Raw genomic sequence first — 21,210 nt, 5'->3', positions numbered from 1 at the left:
GACCACGTTTTTGTGGTTCAACGATTTGAAAGCCTTTTCTTCATTTTCAATATATTTCTTAACTCTTTTTGGAATAGTACCAATCAGTGTTTTAATTGCAACAGGTTTGCCATTGAAAGACCCTTTATAGACAAAGCAGCTTTGTCCCTGAGCGAATGGTTGTTTTGCTTTCAACAGGCCAGGTGACACTTCTTCCAGAGGTTCACCTCCACAGTGCATAGTCTTTGGCTTTTTGCTACCTGCAATGAAGGAAGGACTTAATGAAAAAATCATACTTGAATCATACATACATAAGTGATACTAAAAACATTAAATGAAACAAGAAAGAAGTGACTTTTAGTTTAATGATTAAATTGCATTTGTGAACACATCAAAAAGGGGTTTAGGGAGGGCATAGATTCATATAAAACAATTTCATATCAATTTGAATGAAAATTAATTAGTTGTACATGCCCAGGACATTAGTGTGCACTCCATTCACTTATGATCTGGCCACCCAATTGGCACAATCATCCATTTCATATAATAGGCCTTGTTGACTTGCCTGGTGTGTTACGGCAAAGGGTGGCTATACAGATACAGAAGCTGGTGTGTTACGCCGAAGGGTGGTTATACTGGCTACACAGATACAGATATAAAAGCTGGTGTGTTACACCGAAGGCTGGTTATACCGGCTATACAGATACATATAAAAGCTGGTGTGTTACGCCGAAGTGTGGTTATACAGGCTATACTGTATACAGATACAGAAGCTCGTTACACAAAAGGGCGGTTATACCAGCTATACAGATACAGAAGCTGGTGTGTTATGCCGAATGGCACCTATACCAGCTACATGTATACAGATACAGAAGCTGGTGTGTTATGCCGAAGGTTGGTTATACCGACTATACAGATACAGAAGCTGGGCCGTGTTATGCCGAAGGGTGGTTATACCGGCTATACAGATACAGAAGCTGGTGTGTTATGCCGAGGGTCGGTTATACAGGCTGTACAGATACAGATACAGACTTGATTTCATGGTTGACATCTAGATATAAACCATACTGTAATTCTAACAGAGCAGCTGCAAAATGGAAATATAATCATTGCCTTAAATTGTGAAAGAAATATTGGAAAACGCTCATACCTTATAATTGATAAGATGTATAATGCCAAAATTACTTCAAAAGAAATTAAGAAAATGTGCAGAAATGAACATGAAGACTCAGTCTATTATTTGATGATGATACTCTGTGTATCTGGTCATTTGTGCAGCCTTCATTTACTTTTTATAATATAGGCACATTTTTGCCAAACTTCTTTGTGACCTCTTTGTTCACATGCTCACATCAGTTTTGGGGGTCAAAGGTCATGTATAAAATTAAATCAACACAGCCCAATTATCGTAACCATTAGTCATTAGAGAACTTACCATGTTGGCACTTGTTTCTTCTCTGTTGTCCTTTCTTTCTCTTCTTTAAGCAGCGTTTTCCACATACCTGTACGTATTCATGGTGGTTGAAAAATTGTCAAGTGTAAATATCATTCAGTATTATTATTGTTAAGCTATCAAGTTTTTATCTCCTTTGTATGGAGCACATAATTCTATCAGTTCAGTTCAGGTGATCCTTGTGGAACAATGTGCCACTCAAAATGCCCTACCATCACTTACTATCAGTACTTCCAAAATACATATATCAGAGGTACCATACATATAGTTGTAAGATGTATCCAGGCCAGAGAACTGTTTAAAAATGACAAAAATCATTGTTCCACCCGTCAAAAATCATCAGGGTATATGCAGGTTAGTGCACCTAAAATTTGGGCGGGCTGTGTGGGTATCTCTGTTGTCTACCTGCACCTAACCTACATTGTACCAGGGTATATGTAGGTTAGTGCAGCTAAAATTTGGGCTGTGTGGGTATCTCTGTTGTCTGCCTGCACCTAACCTACATGTACATTGTACCAGGGTATATGTAGGTTAGTGCAGCTAAAATTTGGGCTGTGTGGGTATCTCTGTACATTGTACTCATGTATATGCAGGTTACTGTTAGTGCAGGTAAAATTGAAGCTGTGCAGGTATTTCTGATGTCTACCTGCACCTAACCTACACTGGTCCATGTACTGGGTATATGCAGGTTAGTGCAGGGCATAGTGATAATATGCACAATTCAAAGAACCTTTGGTGAAAATATATATTTCTTTGCTGATTTATGGTCTCTTTTGAGTTCAATCAAACCCGGAAGTGTTAATATGGGGGCATGGTGGTAAAGGCAGCGAGCCACAAGTATGCAAATGATATTATGAATATATTTACATATGTGCGTACATTACTACAACTTCTTTTAAACCCTTGTATCAACTATACATAACAAACAACATATAAGAATATACAATAAAATCCCGGAGGTATAAAATCTCAGATTTTACTTCTTTAAGTTGTTTTTATCTGGAATTTAAGTGAAGAGATTATAATATTACTGACCAGTACTTAGTACCCAAAAATTTTTGACCAGTAAGTACCCAAAAATACTTACCCTACTTTGTCCACACTTTGATGGCTCAGTCCGCTTCGTTTTTCTCTGCTTATAGGACTTAGTTGGGATGGGCAACACTTCCTCCTGTATTAACATGAAAGGTATCACAAACATCAAATCTAATATTCCTGCAGGTTTTTGTTAGGTTGATGAGTTGTACAGCTCTACTTTCATTGTTTTCATCAAAATTCCAAGTTGAACATATCTCCATGAAAAATTAAAATGTCACAGTGTATTGTTTTCAATCTGGAGTCTGATTTTTGATGTCATCTATATTGTAATTATGTCTGTGTCAGTCAAGCATTTCTTAAATGTCCATATATGTACAAACAGCAATCCATCAACCATAGATGTTTAATCAAATCCACATGCAGTTCCAGGACATGTCACATTTTTAGAAGTTCAAAAGCTATCTACCCACAGAAATGTACATGTGTGACCCTAGCATAATTAGCATGTCCAGTTTGCGAGGTATCAAAACTGGGGATGCTGTTACAATACCACTAGTCGCCATGTGGTCTAGCATAAATCCCAATGTCAAGACAACCCATCTGAGCATTTATTCATTCATTCAGTCATTGTGTATGCAGACACAAACAAGAATGCAAGCTTTGAAGTTAATTACCTCTTTGTTGCCCAGTACACTGAACCTGTTTGGTGTGGTTGGGATGTCCAAGTACAGGCAGCGTGACACGATCTGCACATCCTCAGGAAGACAGTAAGAATAACAGCCGTCTTCCATCCAGTTGTCCATGTGTTTTGTTTCCAGGTTCTTTGTTGTCTTGTTGTCAGTTTCAACTCGTCCATGAGTCTGGAACAGACATTCAAGTGAAGTGTCAGTTTAAATACAATGTAACATTAACTAAGTGTCAGAAATGAATAATTTTTGCCTTTAGGCCATGTTGGGTATGTTGATTCACATACATGTACAGTCAAACATGTCCAAGCCGGTCACCCGGGGTACCAAAGAAAAGTGGTCACCTTGAAGAGGGTCACCTTACAACATGACTGAGCCATTATTGGTATCCAAGTCGAGATATTCTAATGTCAAAAGCTGTAAATGCGTGTGGGGAGGGTGGCACATGGAACAATATTACCTCGAACAAAAACATCATCCAGAAAACGAAAAAAAAGTTAAAGAAAACTGGCTGGGTTCTCTCCATGATCACCTCCATGAAAATGGGGGTATTGTTTTTGCCGCGTGTGTGTGTGCGTGTGTGTGTGTTTGTGTTTCCGCACATTTGTACCTTCATAACTCCATAACGCCTTTATGGACTGTGATGATATTTGGTATGCTGATAGGTCTTAGGAGAACGAAGGTCAAGGTCAAATATGGGCCTCCTGGTGTATGGCCTTGGTACTGCCGCAGCACTTCCGGTTTAATGAGGAATCTCCTTCATGAGTTATCATCAATTATCAACATGGTCAACAAGAATTTGAGAGACTTCATACCTCCATGAAATATATGAGTTTTTGTAAATGTTTTTACACAGTACACTAAGTTCTTCAAACACACAGCTAATACTAACCCTAACCCTACATGTAAGTCTGAAGGGAATTCCCCTCATTAATCAAACTGGGTCGCAAGCGCATCTGTTACCCTGGCTCGCACAAGTACGAAGGAGATTCCTCATTAAACCGGAAGTGCTGCTGCAGTACCATATTTGACCTTGACCTTCATCCTCCTAAGACCTACCAGCATACCAAATATCATAACAATCCATAAAGGCGTTATGGAGTTATGAAGGTACAAATGTGCCGAAACACAAACACACATACACACAAACACGCACACAGACGTGGCAAAAACAATACCTCCATTTTCATGGAGGTGAAAATGATGTGTTCACCCTGGGCATGGACCCAACGCAAGGCAGTCGCGTTGGCCAGGTGGTCACCATGGCAATTTTTGAGTTTGAGTTCTATTCAGATCCACAATTATCCTCATAAGAGGCTATTCTTACTGTGGTCTACACATTACACTCACATACATGTGTACAATTGAAGAGAAACGTACCTTCTCGGCAATCTCCAAACTCATGTAATGAGTCTCTGCTATATAGCCCAGGAGGACAGGACGTTCCCCCGCTCTCCAAGGAGATGACCATGATGGGTTGATTTTTACCACGTACTCATCCTGCAGATTCTATGGGAAACAACATTGAACATCCTTAGTACTTCATTTATCAAAACCTGCATGTTATACAGCACTGCTGCATAAATGAAGGCCGCTATGAGACCCTCAATCTTTGCTGTCCAGATGCTCTTAAGTTTTAGTGACAGGGTTAAATGTAATCTGTAAATGCACAAAGCCACACATGTATGTATGTATGTATGTATGTATGTCTGATCAAAATTATTAATTACCCCCAACACAGAGTGTTTTCATTCACATGTACATTAAACTGCTATCCTATGAGTGCCTATTAAATAGATAATATGTAAATAAAATAACCTACAGAAGAGCTAGAGATGAGATGGATTGGCAGTTGGAATATGTCAGCAAGGGCCAACAGGGTGATGTGGTCACCCCACTCTCCATTTCGTGACATCTTTCTGAGATAGTCATCCCAGTTTTCAGTGACGAACCCGTCTAGGTCTTCTCTGGAAACCTGGCTATAGGAATGATAGAATGATAAATTGTTGCAAACTACAATTACCAGTACATATCGTTTATGGATTCAGTTTTTCAATTTCACTATGTGACTAAGTGTTAAGGTGCATATGGACAGAATCTATCAATCTTTTCAGTGAAAAAATCAATTCAACTATATTATCACCTCTATTTTTTTTACATACACACACATTGTAATCTTTTATAATTAGTTACACTTAAATTGTTTTCTTAGTACATTTCATTGTGTTCAATTATGTAGATGAGGGTCTGCATGGGGGGTCAACATTACGCTTTACGCAAAATTTATGGAGGCTCGCAACGCTTTACGTTAAATTCCGGGAGGCCGGCAACGCTTTACGCTAAATTCTGGCGCTTCGCTACGAATAACGCTAAATTCGAGTTGGTGTTGCAACGTTGACGGATCAAATTCACCGACAACGTCGCAAACAATAGCTGTGACGTACACCTTACAATGAAGCGCGCATGCCGGGTACTTCACACAGCATTCATAATTTGGTGCATAACGGAACCCACTTTAGAACATTCACTTCACCAACCTGCATCACCGGCGGATCCAGAAATTTATGAACGGCGGGGGGCGCACCACCTGACGTGACCACGTAAGCGCAGTGCGTCAGCGCAGGCGGAGAGCACGAGAGGGGGGGTTTCCCCCCTCTCTTTGGGGGGCTTGGGGGCCTCCCCCAGGAAATTTGTAACATTGAGAGGCTCTCTGGTGTATTTTAGAGCCCGATTTCTGAGCAACTAACCAACGAACTAATACAGATTTTGTTTCGGTACATTCATGTGCCCATCAGTACATTTTACGACTGAGAAAATAAAAGTACATGCATTGTAAATATGTTCGTAAATTTCACGAAACGGGGTGAACAAGTTCACGAAGAATTTCAGTTCGTGAAACAAGATAAAAAAAGGAGATGCCGCCTCTTGATAGACAACCCACCGGAGCACCGTATGAGATAAAATGCGCACAATCACGGGCATCACGTGAGCCATGGTGGGATTGTACCGCACACATGGACCCAGATGGGACAGGCAAGAAAGGGACAGACAAGATGAAGCAGAGATGAAGATGCGACTGAGATTGACTCCAGATGTGCTCCCGCCACCCGGCCAATACTGACCAATAATAGCACAGAATTCCACTGATGTCATGGGTGCTCTTGTGTCCAGGATAGACAAAAGAAATCCTGGGTACGACGTTGACCTAACAGGTCATCCGCTGGTTGCTGGTTCGTCTGCAACGGCTTACGAAAAATGGGAGTCCAGATTACGATTTACGGGGAATTTTTAGGCTCGATTACGCTTTACGTGAAATGCGCTGGCTACGCTTTACGGGAAATTTTCGCCTCCTCACTACGAATTACGGTAAATAAAATAACTTCCCTACGGATTACGGGAAATTAAAAAGGCCCGCCTACGCCTTACGGAAAAGAGCATGCAGACCCTCATAGATAACAGAATGTTGAAAATGTACATTTTTGGCATGGCAATCTATTAGCTGAGGCTCTTACCAACACACGGTTCTCCCGTAGGTATGAGACAGCCATTTCCCTCAGATGCATGGCTGTGAGATTCCCCTTCACCTTCCCCAGACGTTTCAGTTGATCAGCGAAGGCTGCGAATTGGCAGTTGCCATCCTTCTTGGGGTCAAATCTCACAGCCAGGTGCTCTCGACGGAGGTTGGTCTGAAGCTGTGTCAGGTGCTCATGGTTTAGTCCAGCTGTGGATTAATGAGTCAGACAGACTTATAAAATAAGGCTATTCCAGTATTTTGTCATAAAATATGCACATAAGATCATGACTTGAATAATTTTTGTTCAACAATTTTCACTCAACTTCCAAATGCTGCTACCACGACACTCTCCTCAGTTACCACTGGTATCATAGCATTTTCTTCATTTACATAATATCTGATGATGTTCTATTTGTTCTCCATTACATATGTCACAAGTGTGAACACTTCTATGTTGGAAGGTAGCAGGTTTAATATATTCCTTATATATTATGCATATAAAAAATGTCATCTTATGTTGGTAATGGTTTATTTACTCAGACATTACAGGTTGCAGGTGCATCTCATAACACTTCTATTCGCCCTTAGGCTGAATTGGGGTGATGACAAAATTAAAATACTACGATAACAGTAGAAAGACAAATATATCTAAATATGTATACATACAAATAAAGACACTTATTTTACTCATTAGTATATAGGCCATTATTGTGAAACATGAAACCTTTCACAGGTACTCCATTTCATACCTAAGTTGTCAGTGTCACTCCGGCTCTGTGGGTGCTCAGCCAACATGTGCTGCTTCAGCAGGACATATGTGGCAAACAAACTGCCACAGACATCACACAGGCTCTTATCCTGATGGAAATAAAATATATACCGGTACATTGCTGAATTGGTATTCGTAAGGCATTTGTTTCAATCAATAATGATTTGTATTAATCTTTTCATTTAATGTACGCATTTGAGTTTTGTTTTCAAATAGTTCCTTACACACTGAAAAGTTATTAACAGCCTCCAGTTTAATTCTGGACTTCCAGTTTAATTCCATCTCAGCAAACTTACATACGATTAAACTAATTAAATTTATCCAAATTCTATTCCACGACTACAACAAATCCAAACCATTGCTGAGATTTCACCCACTTTGCACTTTGACACCTGCCATACGGGTAGATTCTGTCCAAGGGCCTTATGACGGGCAATTTAATGGTCTTCTCACCTGGTCAAATTTATTAACCATTATTCCGGCCAACTTTTTCTTGCTAAAGGGTATCATTGTAGTTTCTCCTAACGTTCTGAGAGATTTTTAGTTAGGCCACAACAAGTAATTTTTATGGATGGCATTGATTTTCGCCTGATTTTGGGAAAAAAAGGAATTTTGTTGCCCTCTGACAGTGGTCAACATGCCGAAAATGGGCAAAGATAGCTGTTACCATGCCGGTACGTGGATGGCAGATAACTATGAAGAGAGGAAACAAGAAAAGGCTAATTTAATGGGTTTTTTTTACTTTGACGCAGTGATATGTGATGCTGGCTGTGTATATGTGATGTTCCCACTGAATCAAAACCGTTTAGTATACAATAATTGAATCAGAATTTGAAAATGCGCGAACCTTTTTTTTTTGCCATCCTTTTTTTTTCGCCCGTTCGCATTAGATTTTTAGTCTGTGGAGAATGTCATCCATAGGATTTACTTGATGTGGCCTTTAATAGTTAGTGATCCGGAAAAAAACTGGGGGGGGGGGACGTGATCCCGGGCCGTTGGGTACTTCCTGTATTCAGGGCAGACACCGCATTTGCGTTGTTAGTTCCAAGTTAAATCTTTGAAAATCCTTTTTTCTCTTGAAAATTTTGGTCCAGCTTGGAGATTTTGGGGCTAGAAAGAACAGGTTGGGTCTACACTTTCCTACTTTGGTCAAATTTTGTTCATTTCACCAGTTTAGTGGCCATAGTGAGAGACCTGAGTGATGAGGTCTGGCCTGCCCAGGGCGGATGGATACATGAGAAAATTAGGTCAAAAGTAGGGTTTGTTAGAGTTTGAGCAGGTCAACTCCCTATTTTCTTTCTATATTTGGAAAGCAGACCCTTGTGGCTCTCTGGTGTAGAAAAATTTTTGAGATTGAGAAGTGAGAAACTACTTTCATAGGGACTTGTTTTAGTGTATTTTACCATAGGTGTCAATGGGCAAATGTTATTGTCCTGTCTGCCCTGAACACCCCCCCTCAAACTCATAGAGTGGATTAGGTTTGGTAACTTTTATTTTGAATATCAGCTACTAGTACCTGTTGTTAGCTGATGACACAATTTGGGGGATATGGGTGCATGCTTTGCATGTTTTCTTAGCAAAAGTTTAATATCAGCATGATATGCCATTATTTACCTATGGGCAGTGTGTATACTGGATAATCAAAGTTGCCACAAACAGCTTGGAAAGCTTAGATGACTGCAAAAGTGATACAGGTTTGTTGCAGATGATGGTGACTTATAATGGTTTATAACAGAAATTTTCACCAATTAATAGCTGTCAATCAAAATGTGTCCTGCCTCAGGGACATCCTCCCCCCCCCCTGAGCACACAAAAATAGTGATTTTTGTGATTGTTGGAACCAAAATAAGGATGGATATTGCTCTACATGGTATGGGTGTAATAAAGGCAACATTTTCTGTAACAGAAATAGGATTTGGGGTTTGCAGGGGGGTTCCAGCTGTTTATTCTTGGCTGTATGTGTGTGACTTTGGGGGTTTCATACTGTAGCACAGTGCGGTAGCTCAGAATTTTCTTTTTCTTTCAACTTTTATACCAGGTATAAAAGTTGAAAGAAAAAGAAAATTCTCTATTGAAATGTAGCCTTTTCTCTTCAAAGTGGTAGAACAGACTGTGGTGTTGGTAGGTATACTGGCACACTGCTGTACAAGCCTCGGGATAGGGCACAGACACTGGGTATAAGAATTGCTCAAGGGAGACATCAATGAACTTCATCTTTGGGGAACATAATCACACACACCCCCTCAGTGTACCAGCCAGGGTGTAGGTTTTCCTCAACTCTCTTTTTCTGTATCCCAGAATTCAGGGTGCTGAGTATACAGTGCAATTTTACGGAATACATTGCAATTTTACGGAATACAGTACAATAGTATAAGTATACAGCAAAATTTTACGGAATACATTGAAATCATACATGTATTAGTATATTGTGCAATTTTACGGAATACAGAGTAATCGTATTAGTTCAGTGCAATTCTACAAGTAAAATTGCACTGTATACTATATAGTACTAGTAAAATTGCAGTTGTAAATAAAGGTTGTTTATTTAGATTTTGAGTCGATCCCTTAGCGTTATAGCGTTATAGCGCAGTTAAGCGTTGCTAATTGTTTTCACACACCGCATACCAGGCTGCGTGCCTGACCAGGCCGAGAAAGCATTCCCAGCCTGATTCAGCGTGCGGCGGACGTTAAATTGTATTACTAATACGATTGCACTGTATTCTGTAAAATTGCAATGTATTCCAAAAAATTGCACTGTATACTCTGGCACCCCAGGTAGTAAAGCATTGGGGTCCGTGAAATAAAATTGGGGGCGGTGAAATAAACTTGTATTTTATTTGAACCAACGTCAGTACCAGATATCCCAAGCAACTGCCACTGAAAGTCTGAATGACACTGTTGGCAGTTCCCGTGTGGGTTGAAGGTAGCAATACACATAATTCGCCCTATGACATGTATGAGGAGACATGAAATCCCCTTGGTGGGCGGGGCAGTAGTCGACTAGTCAGCCAGCCTCAAACCGTGCTCTATTACTTTTTGCACCGAAGGTGGCTAATGGACACGCCTCTAGCCAATGGATACTGCCTTGCCACCATATGATTTGCTTGGAGATTAGGCATCAGCGCGCTGCACGTTACTGTCGCCTTGATCTGTGTTTATATGTTAAGGCCACGCCCGGACTTCTCAGACCACCGGCGCTACATGGACGCTCCCTGGATAATGGATACTACCTGGCTAATTTGATACTATCTTGTACCACCCTAGGGTAGAAATGACTTCATGCTCTGTATCGAACTTTCTCAATCTTCCTTGTAGGAATCGTATTAATCTCCAAGCAGATCCCTATGGCGGTGGCAAAAAGACAGTACCAGTATCCATTGGCCAGACAGTACCCATTAGGCAACGACGGGTTGTTGGTGGGTGTACAGACAAAAAAGGCCATATATAAAAAGCTAACGATCATTCCCCAACAACCTCTGCTTGGAGATTCGAATCGTATATATGGCCTGTGACTTGGCCTGTGACTACCCTGGGTGCCAGCCATGTTTACGGACCGCTAACCGTTTCCTTCGGCAACCGGGGAAGCTTATCGTTCCTCCAACGTTTGGAGGGCGGCCAACCTCCCCCCGGGCTAGACTCCCCCGTAGCGGTAATTTAGACCGGCGGGCGAAGGGCTCTTGCCGCCCGAGAAACGAGTTCTGGCATCCAGGGTAGCCTGTGACAGTTTCAAACTTTTCTAACGAATCTCTCATTTGGACTATTCCATTAAGGCCGATGCGGAGGGGTGTGGGTGAACTACAGAACGGGAAGTTTGCACACGCTGGTGATTTAATAAACAACTGTTGGTGATTTTTAATGCATTGATATGATCTATGTCGGTGAACAGACAGGAGATCAATTAATAGGATTCATTTGCTGTGTATATTTGGTTGACATCGCGAGTGCACTACACCGTTTCTATTTCACCCTCCGCCCTCGCTCGCACGAAGAGTATTGACTATTATAAGTAAAGCACAGAAATATATGGTAACTAGTGTTTGGCAAAGTCCACTAGATATTAGCTAAGACGTAGTAAAAAGCTCGGATCCGAAGCTAAACCGGGGTGTGCATAATTTGAAAAGGGTAGGCATCCGAGCTGAGTGACAGTGACTCGTTCTTTTCTTACCACGTGGCGACTAAAAAAAAGTTTCAATACGTCGTGCCGTATTGGCTCGATCAGACCCAAGGATTTTTGTTAGCCATTTTAAGCATACAAAATAAATCACAATTATATTGATTTCACTTACAATCCCAATATGTCAAATCGTTTCTTTTTCCCCCAAATTTAAAACATTGGACACGTTTAAGATGCAAAACTCAATTTGGCCTGGTAGGCGTATGGTATTTAGGAACTAAAACTGTGCGTAGAATAGAGTGAAGTAGAGTAGAGTAGATGTAACATATAACATAGTAGAAATGTACATATCACTTACCATCTCTGATACCGGCACCATGTCTGGAATGTCAGCTCTGTCGACGGTTTTCTAGCGACGGCGTCGAAAGTGAAGTTGGAAAACTTGAAATTATCGCACAGCACGACTGTCACACTGCCCGTCAAGGAATACGCGAAACGAAACAGCGGGAAAACTCCACGAAGTGGAAAGAGGCTGAGCACAAAACTTCACGAAGTGGCAAGAGCACAAAACTTCACGAAGTGGCAAGATTACAAAACTTCACGAAGTGGCAAGAGCAGAAAACTTCACGAAGTGACAAGAGCACAAAAATTCCAACTGTACGGTATGACACAGGAAACGAAATGGAACGAGATCTGGACACAGGCGGTGACAGAGGGGATCATCTGTTTCGATTTAAGCATGAAATCTTCCTGGAATTTTTGATATGTAGCGTTACACATAAATCATGTCCGCACATCACGGACCAGAGGCAGAGAGGCGCAGATCTGTCTGACACTCAAGTTACAACTATCACAGATTAAAATATGCGACAGCACAAAACTGTGGGAAAATGGATAAACATATGTTGAAATGGGGTCCACTGTATGGTAAATGGTTAGGCTTATGTATTGCTTTCAAAAGGTCTCTGGATATTTATTTTTCTTGTATGTAAATATGTCTCCTGCTTTTTTATTTGTTTCTTTTTTAAATAACTTTAAAAAGAATAAAGATTATTTGGGAAAAAAGTCAGTTTTTCGTTTCAAACTTGTTCGTCTGTCCGAGAAATACCTGACCAAACCCCCGTGTCAAATTCCTGCGTAGGTTCTCTTTCGTCTCCCAAGCATGACACTGTATATTACTGTAAAGCATCCTTGGCTTTTTTTTTACATTCTAAGTCTGAAAATTTCAGTTTTTCCGTTCCCATGTTCCCATGTTCGTTTTAATCTATTGCCAATCTTTCCATTATTTCTCCACTGCCGCCACTTGTGTTTGCCTCATTTGTTTCCTGTGCCGCGTCACAGTGTGTTATCTGATGGTACTCATCGCTTCATGACGTTTTAACGACCTCTGCCTCAACTTTTGTCCAGACCTCCTGCATCTCCGTGCCATTCGTTTGTTTTTCTTCCACTCTCTCCATCTGATAGCTGTTTCCCCCTAGTCTGTGTTACGCAAACTCTGCCGTCGGCGGCTTCACTGGCCCCTCCCCGCATTTTCGGGGGGCCGGCTGGATGTTGGGCGGACGGCAAAAGCGGCTAGTTTCCCCCTAGCTCCCCGCAATCTCCCTCCCAGTATTATAAATCATCTCTTGCCGCAAGAGCCCTGTCCGCCCGCCTCACACAGGTTTCCCCTAGCCTCCTTCGCAGACCTGTTGGATGGCGGCGTTATTTTTCTTCGCCGGCGCAAAACCTTCTCTCCGTGGCAAAACTCCCTCGGCGGCAAAACTTTTTGAGTCGTCCCTCCGCGGCGTAACTCGCGTCGCTCTCCGAAAAAAAAATAACGCCGCCATCCAACAGGTCTGCGAAGGAGGCTAGGTTTCCCCGGTGATTAGCCCTCCTCTAACAAATCCCCAAGCATACTGTCTCTTATTGGCGTAACACTCCTACCGGACCTACCGGGACGGACTGTTGCACTTGGCGGGGGAAGCTATTAGAGCCCCCGAAGACACAGCCTGCCTGAACACCCCCAATCACGTAAAACTGGATGGCAGGCTATTCACGTGGCAACACGGTAGTTTCCACCAGACTTCTTTTGCGGGCTGAATAAATCGTAGAAATCCGACATAAAAAGGGTATTAATTGGCCAGAGTTGGCCGCCAGAGAGGGTCAAATTGGCACGATGAAAAGGCATAAAAGGCCATAAAAGTAATCCCCTCATCTACGGAACAAGGACAGTAGCTTAGCACCTCAGATCATTAAGGCCGAGTTCTAACAGACTTCTGACCCTCTCTGGCGGCCAACCTTCTCTGGCCAATTAATACCCTTTTTATGCCGATTTCTACGATTTATTCAGCCCGCAAAAGAACTTTAAGAAGTCTGGTGGAAACTAGCGACACGGGCTGGCTTCCCGATCTAGCCGGGTGGGTTTATAACGGCACGTACATGTATACAACACCCCATCCACCGACCGGGTGGTAAGATTTCATCGAAGATTATATTTTAAATTCCGCCCCTAATAGTATATTCATTGTAATCTCCAAGCAGATTCGGTGGGGCAGGGGACTTANATTGGACCTCCTGTATCCATTGGCCGCCTGTATCCAAGATCCAACGTTCGATCCAGGTGGGGCGAACGTTGGATACAGGCGGCCAATGGATACAGGAGGCCAATATAAAGTCCCCATGCCCCACCGAATCTGCTTGGAGATTATATTCATTGTAGTTCTTCTCGGGTCCCCGCCGGGACAATTCCCGGTAGCCGCAGGGTATCCCGCGGGGCCACGCGTACGGGTCACGCCCGAAAGTGCCAAAATCAGCCAGGGCCGGGGACTACCCGGCAGGGCCCCTCTTTTTATTTGGCCCTTTTTTGGGACCGAGCATAAGGAGGGCAAATTCACCGCTCCTTAGAGGCACTCTCAACTTGCCATTTCAATGGATTTGGTTTGTTTTATACATTGACATTCCCAAAAAGGTCATGAACATTGCAATGATTACTGATACTTAGAATGATTTACTGTAATGGCAGTACATTGATGAGAAGAACTGTACGAGTCACAATTTCGAACTTTGTGCACCTCTCAGCACCTTTCAGCACCTCTGCATGCAAGTTGTCAATTGTCCTTATGATTATGTCTGAAAAGGATGTAACGTTACATGTATACTTTTACAGGATATGTTGGTATGTTTGTAAAACTTCATACAGTATTCATAAAGTATTGTGAATACCGTAGTATACATCCGTTGAAAAGAAACTGTATTCGATAGATATCTGATGACAATAATTTTGTTTTTTAATGTTGTAACGTATTGAATGTGATAACAAAGCCAATGTATATCCAGCAACAGTGTGTCTAGAACATTGTTGCCATCGTTGAGATCGTGGGAGAAATTTCAAGAGGACATGGCGGTCCTGGACTCAATCGGATCATGGACGACCCCAGCAAGAGAAATAGCGAGGACGGAGGAGAGAAGGCAGAAGCTCGGTGGGAGTACGAAACTATGGTTGCAGTGTATTTACAATGGTCTTTACAATCGTCTTTAACTTAGTAATCATTCTGATTACTAAAACTGAACCACAGAAAGAATTAATAGATATTCATGGAAACATGAAATGATACATGTATAATTTCTTTAACTGTACTGTTATCTGAAACTTTGTTTCATGTTTAGACATGGGCTGCACATGGTACAATGTATATTTGTGAGTACATTTTTGTGTATATAATACAGACTGGCCAAGTTATCAATTTTTCCAATTCATCTTACAGACTGGCCTAGTTATCAATTTTTCCAATTCATCTTCTTAGCTGTCTACATGTACAAAATTTACAAGGTCTTGGCAGAGACTTAACTGTAATCTAACTTTTGGGTTGGTGCTAGGAGGTTAGGGTTCCACTGGCCACCTTTCTCCATTCAGACCTGGAAAAGAGTCGAACACAATGATTAAAATAATATGTAATTCAACCAGGCCAGGCAGAAAATAGCACATAAAAGCTCCCCGACGACCCCAAACCCCCAGTTTTGGCATGCTGTGTGGAGGCTAAGTGGCCGGTGAGTTATCGATGGCGGGCACAGGACGTGTGGACCCAAGCCTCCTGCAGGCTGGCTCTGTGGCGGGTGGGAATTTTGATAGTTCTTCCCTCGCGGCTTGTTGTAGGATGGCCGGCTATTACAAGAATGCGTTAAAAACTCTACAAAACACTGTATCACTCCGCCCCGGAGCCTGCACATGAGGTGAACTGGACCCCCTCCCCCAAATATAAAGCCATATATAAACATCCACGCCACCCCAAATATAGTCCGAACAGACTACCAGGCTGCTACACATATTATCAAACACAGAAAGTGATGTGACTTACTACTCATTCATCTTCCGGACGTAGTCCTCGTACTCCCGGCGAGCTTCCGCCTTCTCCTCCTCGCTCTTGCTGGGGTCATCCATGATCCGATCGAGGGAGTCCAGGACCGCCATGTCCTCCTGAAATGTCTCCCACGATCTTCTTTCCGCCTCAGACTCGGGATCCTCCTGCGACCAAGACAAAAGTTATTGAGTTAGCGGACAGACTTGTCGGCCCACAAGCTACTTAATGATTTCCACCCACGAACACAGCCCCGAAAAAAGCCTGATTCCGAAGTCGCTACGATCCGAAATATCTGTTTAGGCCACACCAAGTAAATTTTATGGATGACGTCCTCGCGCGCATTGATTTTGGCCTGTTCCTAGAAAAGAAAACAAGAAATTCCGCTTCCTGTAACTATGACCAAAGAGTCACGACAGTGCCGCAAATTGTCAGATTGACGTGATCATGAAACCCGTAACGCAAAAACAGGACAGGACGACAACTGCTATTCCACCTGATTTATTGCTGTTTTGATGATGAATAAAAGACTACACTGTGTCACCTCATTCAATTTGTGTCGCAACATTTGTCGTCTCTTAGTATATTTCTAATCTAGGCATCTTTTTTTTAGGGCCCTTCTTGTTTTTTTTTGCCCTCTCGCATTAGATTTAGGGTCTCCAAAGGACGTCATCCATAAAATTTACTTGGTGTGGCCTTAGAAAAAATCACAAGATGTTTTGATAAAAGTGTTATGAAAAGTCTTGAAATGTTTTGCAAAAAAACAAAAAGTTGTTCTAAAAGGCCCGCCGCTGCCCTTTTCAAATCTCAAATGAGGCCAGGGCCTGCAAGCCCTTTTTCGTTGTGGGCGATTTTAAAAGTCTTCGTAGTCAAAACGTCAGATAGCCCTTGGAGCGGCCGCTTGTCTTGGCTTCAGTAAATTTGATCAGGCACCCCCCCCCACGCGGCAAAAATACATAGCTCTCCGTGGAACGTAGCCTCTACCAGGCACGTAGCCTCTACCAGGCACCGCGGATCGCTTGAAAAATAGTAGAAATTGGGTGAAATAAAGGGATAGTATACAGAGAAGATCCAGGGTCATAGAAGCTCCAATTCGTGGGTCGCAAATTGGAGCTTCTATGGCCCTGGATCTTCTCTGTATACTATGATCTACTATCCCTTTATTTCGGCCAATTTCTACTATTTTTCCAGCGATCCGCGGTGCCTGGTAGAGGCTATGTAGTTTTGCCGGCCGTTCCTCTATTGCGTGCTATCTACGTTTGATCAGACATACCCCCACCCGGGAAAAAAAACTCCGATCCGGGAACGCCTGGAAAGGAGGCTAGCTTTGATGGGCACGAGAAAAAGTCTTCTTTACGTTCTACGTACGTAGCTGGGCCCTATGCACCCGCGCGCCTATATATATATATTACTACCTACTGACCTTTGCCCTATATACTTCTTCAATGGACAAACTTCTTGGAATATCTGACAAATATGGGCTGGACCCTAATGACCTGGTTCATGTGGTATTTCCTATGTATTAATGTAACATTGTTTTGTCAAATTGTGCCTCTCAAAACGAATGAAATTACGTCATTGAAGGTTTAGAAATAGCAAGCGGGGACCAATCAGACGGCTCCTGACAGGTCACCGACAAGCGCGACTATTAGCAAAAGACGGCCGACGAGTCGGCTATTCGCACCTTGTTTCATGCCATGAACTCAACCCAAGCGCGTATTTGTTTTGCACAAGTTACTAGTAACTTGCTTGTTCACTTCGGTACCACTATCAGTGTGTAAAATTTACTTTGATGAACGAATCGAAACGGGACTGTAAACATGGAATTTTACACATCAAGTTAATGGCGCTGCACTAGCGCTAATGGAGCGATCACTACGGGAAGGAAGGGATCCTAGCGAAGCCGAGATTTGTGAAGCAGACCCAACATTTCCTATCAAGTCCAAGCGCTCGAAGACGGGCCGGGTACAAAAATGGAGGGAAATCAAGTCCAAACTCGTCCTGAGTGAGGATTTTGTGGCGAACTTTGCAGAGTGTGACGGAATTACAAAAAGGCAAACCCGTCAACCTTTAAAGAATAAATTAACAAAAATCGAAGGAGCGTCAACCACTCCAAAAACCATGATTTTCCTCTCGTTTTCAAGTGAAGGCTTGAAAATACAAGAACAGGATCGTTCATGCTCCCCATGCCATGCGCAGCCTACGGCCGGCCAACTTGCTTCTTTTTGCGAAATCAAAACCCTCTACTGACGTGCAAGGCATGTATCTAAAGTTAGTGGCTGTCGGAACATAGCGATTTCAGAAAATCATGTAAAAAGCTATTTCAGACTGCATGTGCTACTCCGATCCCCTGCAACCATGGAAAGCTAGTAAGAGGACAGCAGAATTATAAAAACATCTCTAGGTTATAAAAAGTTAATTAAATGACTTACAAGATATTCCTCTTCCCAGTCTGAGCTGTATCCCTCATCCTCGATATCCATTGCTCACGAAGACGAATTAGGTTTCTTGGGAACTTGGGAAAGAACCGTCGTACGTGTCTCTCTAGCTGAGGACCTTTGAGCAACTGAATATTATACCGGAACCATGGGCTGGGAGATTGGGTCACTAATGACTTTATTATATTTTTCCAGCGGTGGAGGTCACATGTTACTTGTTACTAAACTTTATCTGCGGCTGGCATGGCCAGTTTTACATTGTTGGTCATTGACATTTGTTGAACAGCATTGGTTCGATCACCATTAGTAGTACTCACGTGAACATTACAAAAGAAGTTAACTTTCAGCACTCGTGATCTAAGATCTGCTGGTGGGTTCTCTATTGTTAAACGTGCGGGTAATCGTTGTGGACAGGGCGTTGTAGACTCATGCTGTGCTATTACTGGAAATCTGGCATGCTAACCAATTCAAGATGTATCATAAGGTAGCAGAGCACAGTTATTGCCCACGTAAGGCCACAGCAAGTAAAGTTTATGGATGACATCCCCGCAGACTCTAATCTAATGCGAGTGGGCGAAAAAAGGGCAGGCCGAAAAAAGAAGGTTCCCAGATTTTTAAATTTTGAATCAATCATTGTACAAATGGTTTTGATTCAGTGGAAACATCACAAATACACAAAACGAAACATTAAATCACAGCCTTTTCTTGTCTCCACTCTATAGTTATCTGCCATCTGTCATTGCAACAGACATCTTTTCCAAAATCAGGCGAAAAGTAATGCGCGCGCTGATGTCATCCAGAAAAATTACTTGCTGTGGCCTAACGAGGAGATACGCCTCTTGACTTGGCCTCCAGATAGTCTGCCTAGCCCAGCATGATGTCATTCCCAGGACCATCATTGTGACGAACCCATAATCTCCAAGCAGATTCGGTGGGGCAGGGGGACTTTATATTGGCCTTCTGTATCCATTGGCCGCCTGTATCCAACGGCCAATGGATACAGGAGGCCAATATAAAGTCCCCCTGCCCCATGGAATCTGCTTGGAGATTAGCAAAAAGACACTATCAAATAGACCCCTTTCCAATCTCCGGCGCCATTTTTTAATCTCATTAACTCCGCTCTCGCGAGAGCGCAAATTGGCGCGAGCGCGCGTGATCTCACGCTCAGGCGCGGCGGTAACTCGATCCTACCATGGTCCTACAGCTCAGCGTCCACAATGGCGCCAGAGAAGGTCTGCGACCACCGACACGTGGGGGGTGGGGGTGTTCAGATGGCTGTGTTTCAGGTAGCCTCCTGCGCAGGCCCCGCGGCGGTGGAAAAGAGTTTTTTACGCGTTATTTTAATATAGCCGGCCATCCTACATAGCCACCGAGAGAAGGTTGCTTTCCGGGCGTAAAAAAACTCTTTTCCACCGCCGCGGGGCCTGCACAGGAGGCTATGTTTCAGGGCCGTGTAATTGAATCTTGGCAGCACAACGACGACCATGTAATGATTTGAACAGGCCTAACCAGGCAGGACTTAATTTATTTTTTCACTAGTAAAAAACTCGACACAAACTTTAATAGTGAAAAAATGAGTTAGAGGAATGCTAACTCATTTTTTCACCAAAAAGAGTTTCTATGAAATCTTTTATTAGTGAAAAAATGAGTTAGAGGAATGCTAACTCATTCTTTCACTAATAAGAGTCTGCATAGAATTTCTTTTCTAGTGAAAAAATGAGTTAGAGGAGTGTTAACTCATTTTTTCACTAGTAAGAGAATAATTAAATCTTCTAATAAGTCCCAGTAAAATCTTTTCTAGTGAAAAAATTCTCATTTGTTCACGTTTTAACGACCTGTGCCTCAACTTTTGTCCAGACCTCCTGCATCTCCGTGCCATTCGTTTGTTTTTCTTCCACTCTCTCCATCTGATAGCTGTTTCCCCCTAGTCTGTGTTACGCAAACTCTGCCGTCGGCGGCTTCACTGGCCCCTCCCCGCATTTTCGGGGGGCCGGCTGGATGTTTGGCGGCCGGCAAAAGCGATTTAATCAGGCTAGTTTCCTCATAGCTCCCCGCAATCTCCCTCCCAGTAATCATCTTTTGCGGCAAGAGCCCTGTCCCCTGTCTGAAGCTTTTAGAGCCCCGAAGACACAGCCTGCCTGAACACCCCCAATCACGTAAAACTGGATGCCAGGCTATTCACGAGGCGACACGGGCTGGTTTCCCGATCTAGCCGGGTGGGTTTATAACGGCACGTAGAACACCCCACCCACCGGCCTGGCTCATCGAAGATTATATTTTAAACTCCGCCCCTAATAATATATTCATTGTAGCTTGCCGAAAGATCGGGTAGGAGTATATCTACATGTAGCTGGCATTTTTAAGTCGTACTGGCTGGTGTAGCCCCGTTACAAAGTAAAGTGAGCCTAAGGGGACTGCTAACAGCAGGGGTCACTGTCAGTGAGCCGTACTGTCACAAAGAGTAAAGAGGCATTTTTTATAGGCAAGTGTTTACACACTGTGACAAAACTCACACTGCCGGGGTTTAGTGTTAATGTCCGCCACCCGAAGATAGGAACGCGATAGCCAGGCCACAGATGGCCGTGTTTCAGGGCGGTGTAATTTAATCTTGGCAGCGTGACGACGACCATGTAATGATTTGATCTGGCCTAACCAGGCAGGGCTTAATTTATTTTTTCACTAGTAAGAGATTCAATGGAGTCTCTTATTAGTGAAAAAATGAGTTAGAGGGGTGTTAACTCATTTTTTCACTAGTAAGAGGTTCACTGAAGTCTCTTATTAGTGAAAAAATGAGTTAGAGGGGTGTTAACTCATTTTTTCACTAGTAAGAGGTTCACTAGTAAGAGCTTTATAAAGATATTTCTCTTATTAGTGAAAAAATTATG

General features: G+C 42.7%; 1 protein-coding gene across 1 annotated transcript in view; it reads left to right on the top strand.

Annotated features, from left to right (window-relative positions):
* LOC109468204 (CUB and sushi domain-containing protein 3-like) overlaps positions 1 to 21,210 on the top strand; it is an 82,820-nt gene that overhangs the window by 55,459 nt on the left and 6,151 nt on the right. The window contains exon 17 of the mRNA XM_019766459.1: positions 7,656 to 7,673. Within this exon, the coding sequence (XP_019622018.1) occupies positions 7,656 to 7,673 (18 nt within the window). The remainder of the gene's footprint in view (positions 1 to 7,655; positions 7,674 to 21,210) is intronic.

Source organism: Branchiostoma belcheri, unplaced genomic scaffold (assembly GCF_001625305.1).
Source record: "Branchiostoma belcheri isolate BF01 breed outbred unplaced genomic scaffold, Haploidv18h27 scaffold195, whole genome shotgun sequence".
Taxonomy (NCBI): domain Eukaryota; kingdom Metazoa; phylum Chordata; class Leptocardii; order Amphioxiformes; family Branchiostomatidae; genus Branchiostoma; species Branchiostoma belcheri.
The sequence above is the reverse complement of the archived record's forward strand: the minus strand, read 5'-3'. Positions and strand labels throughout refer to the sequence as shown.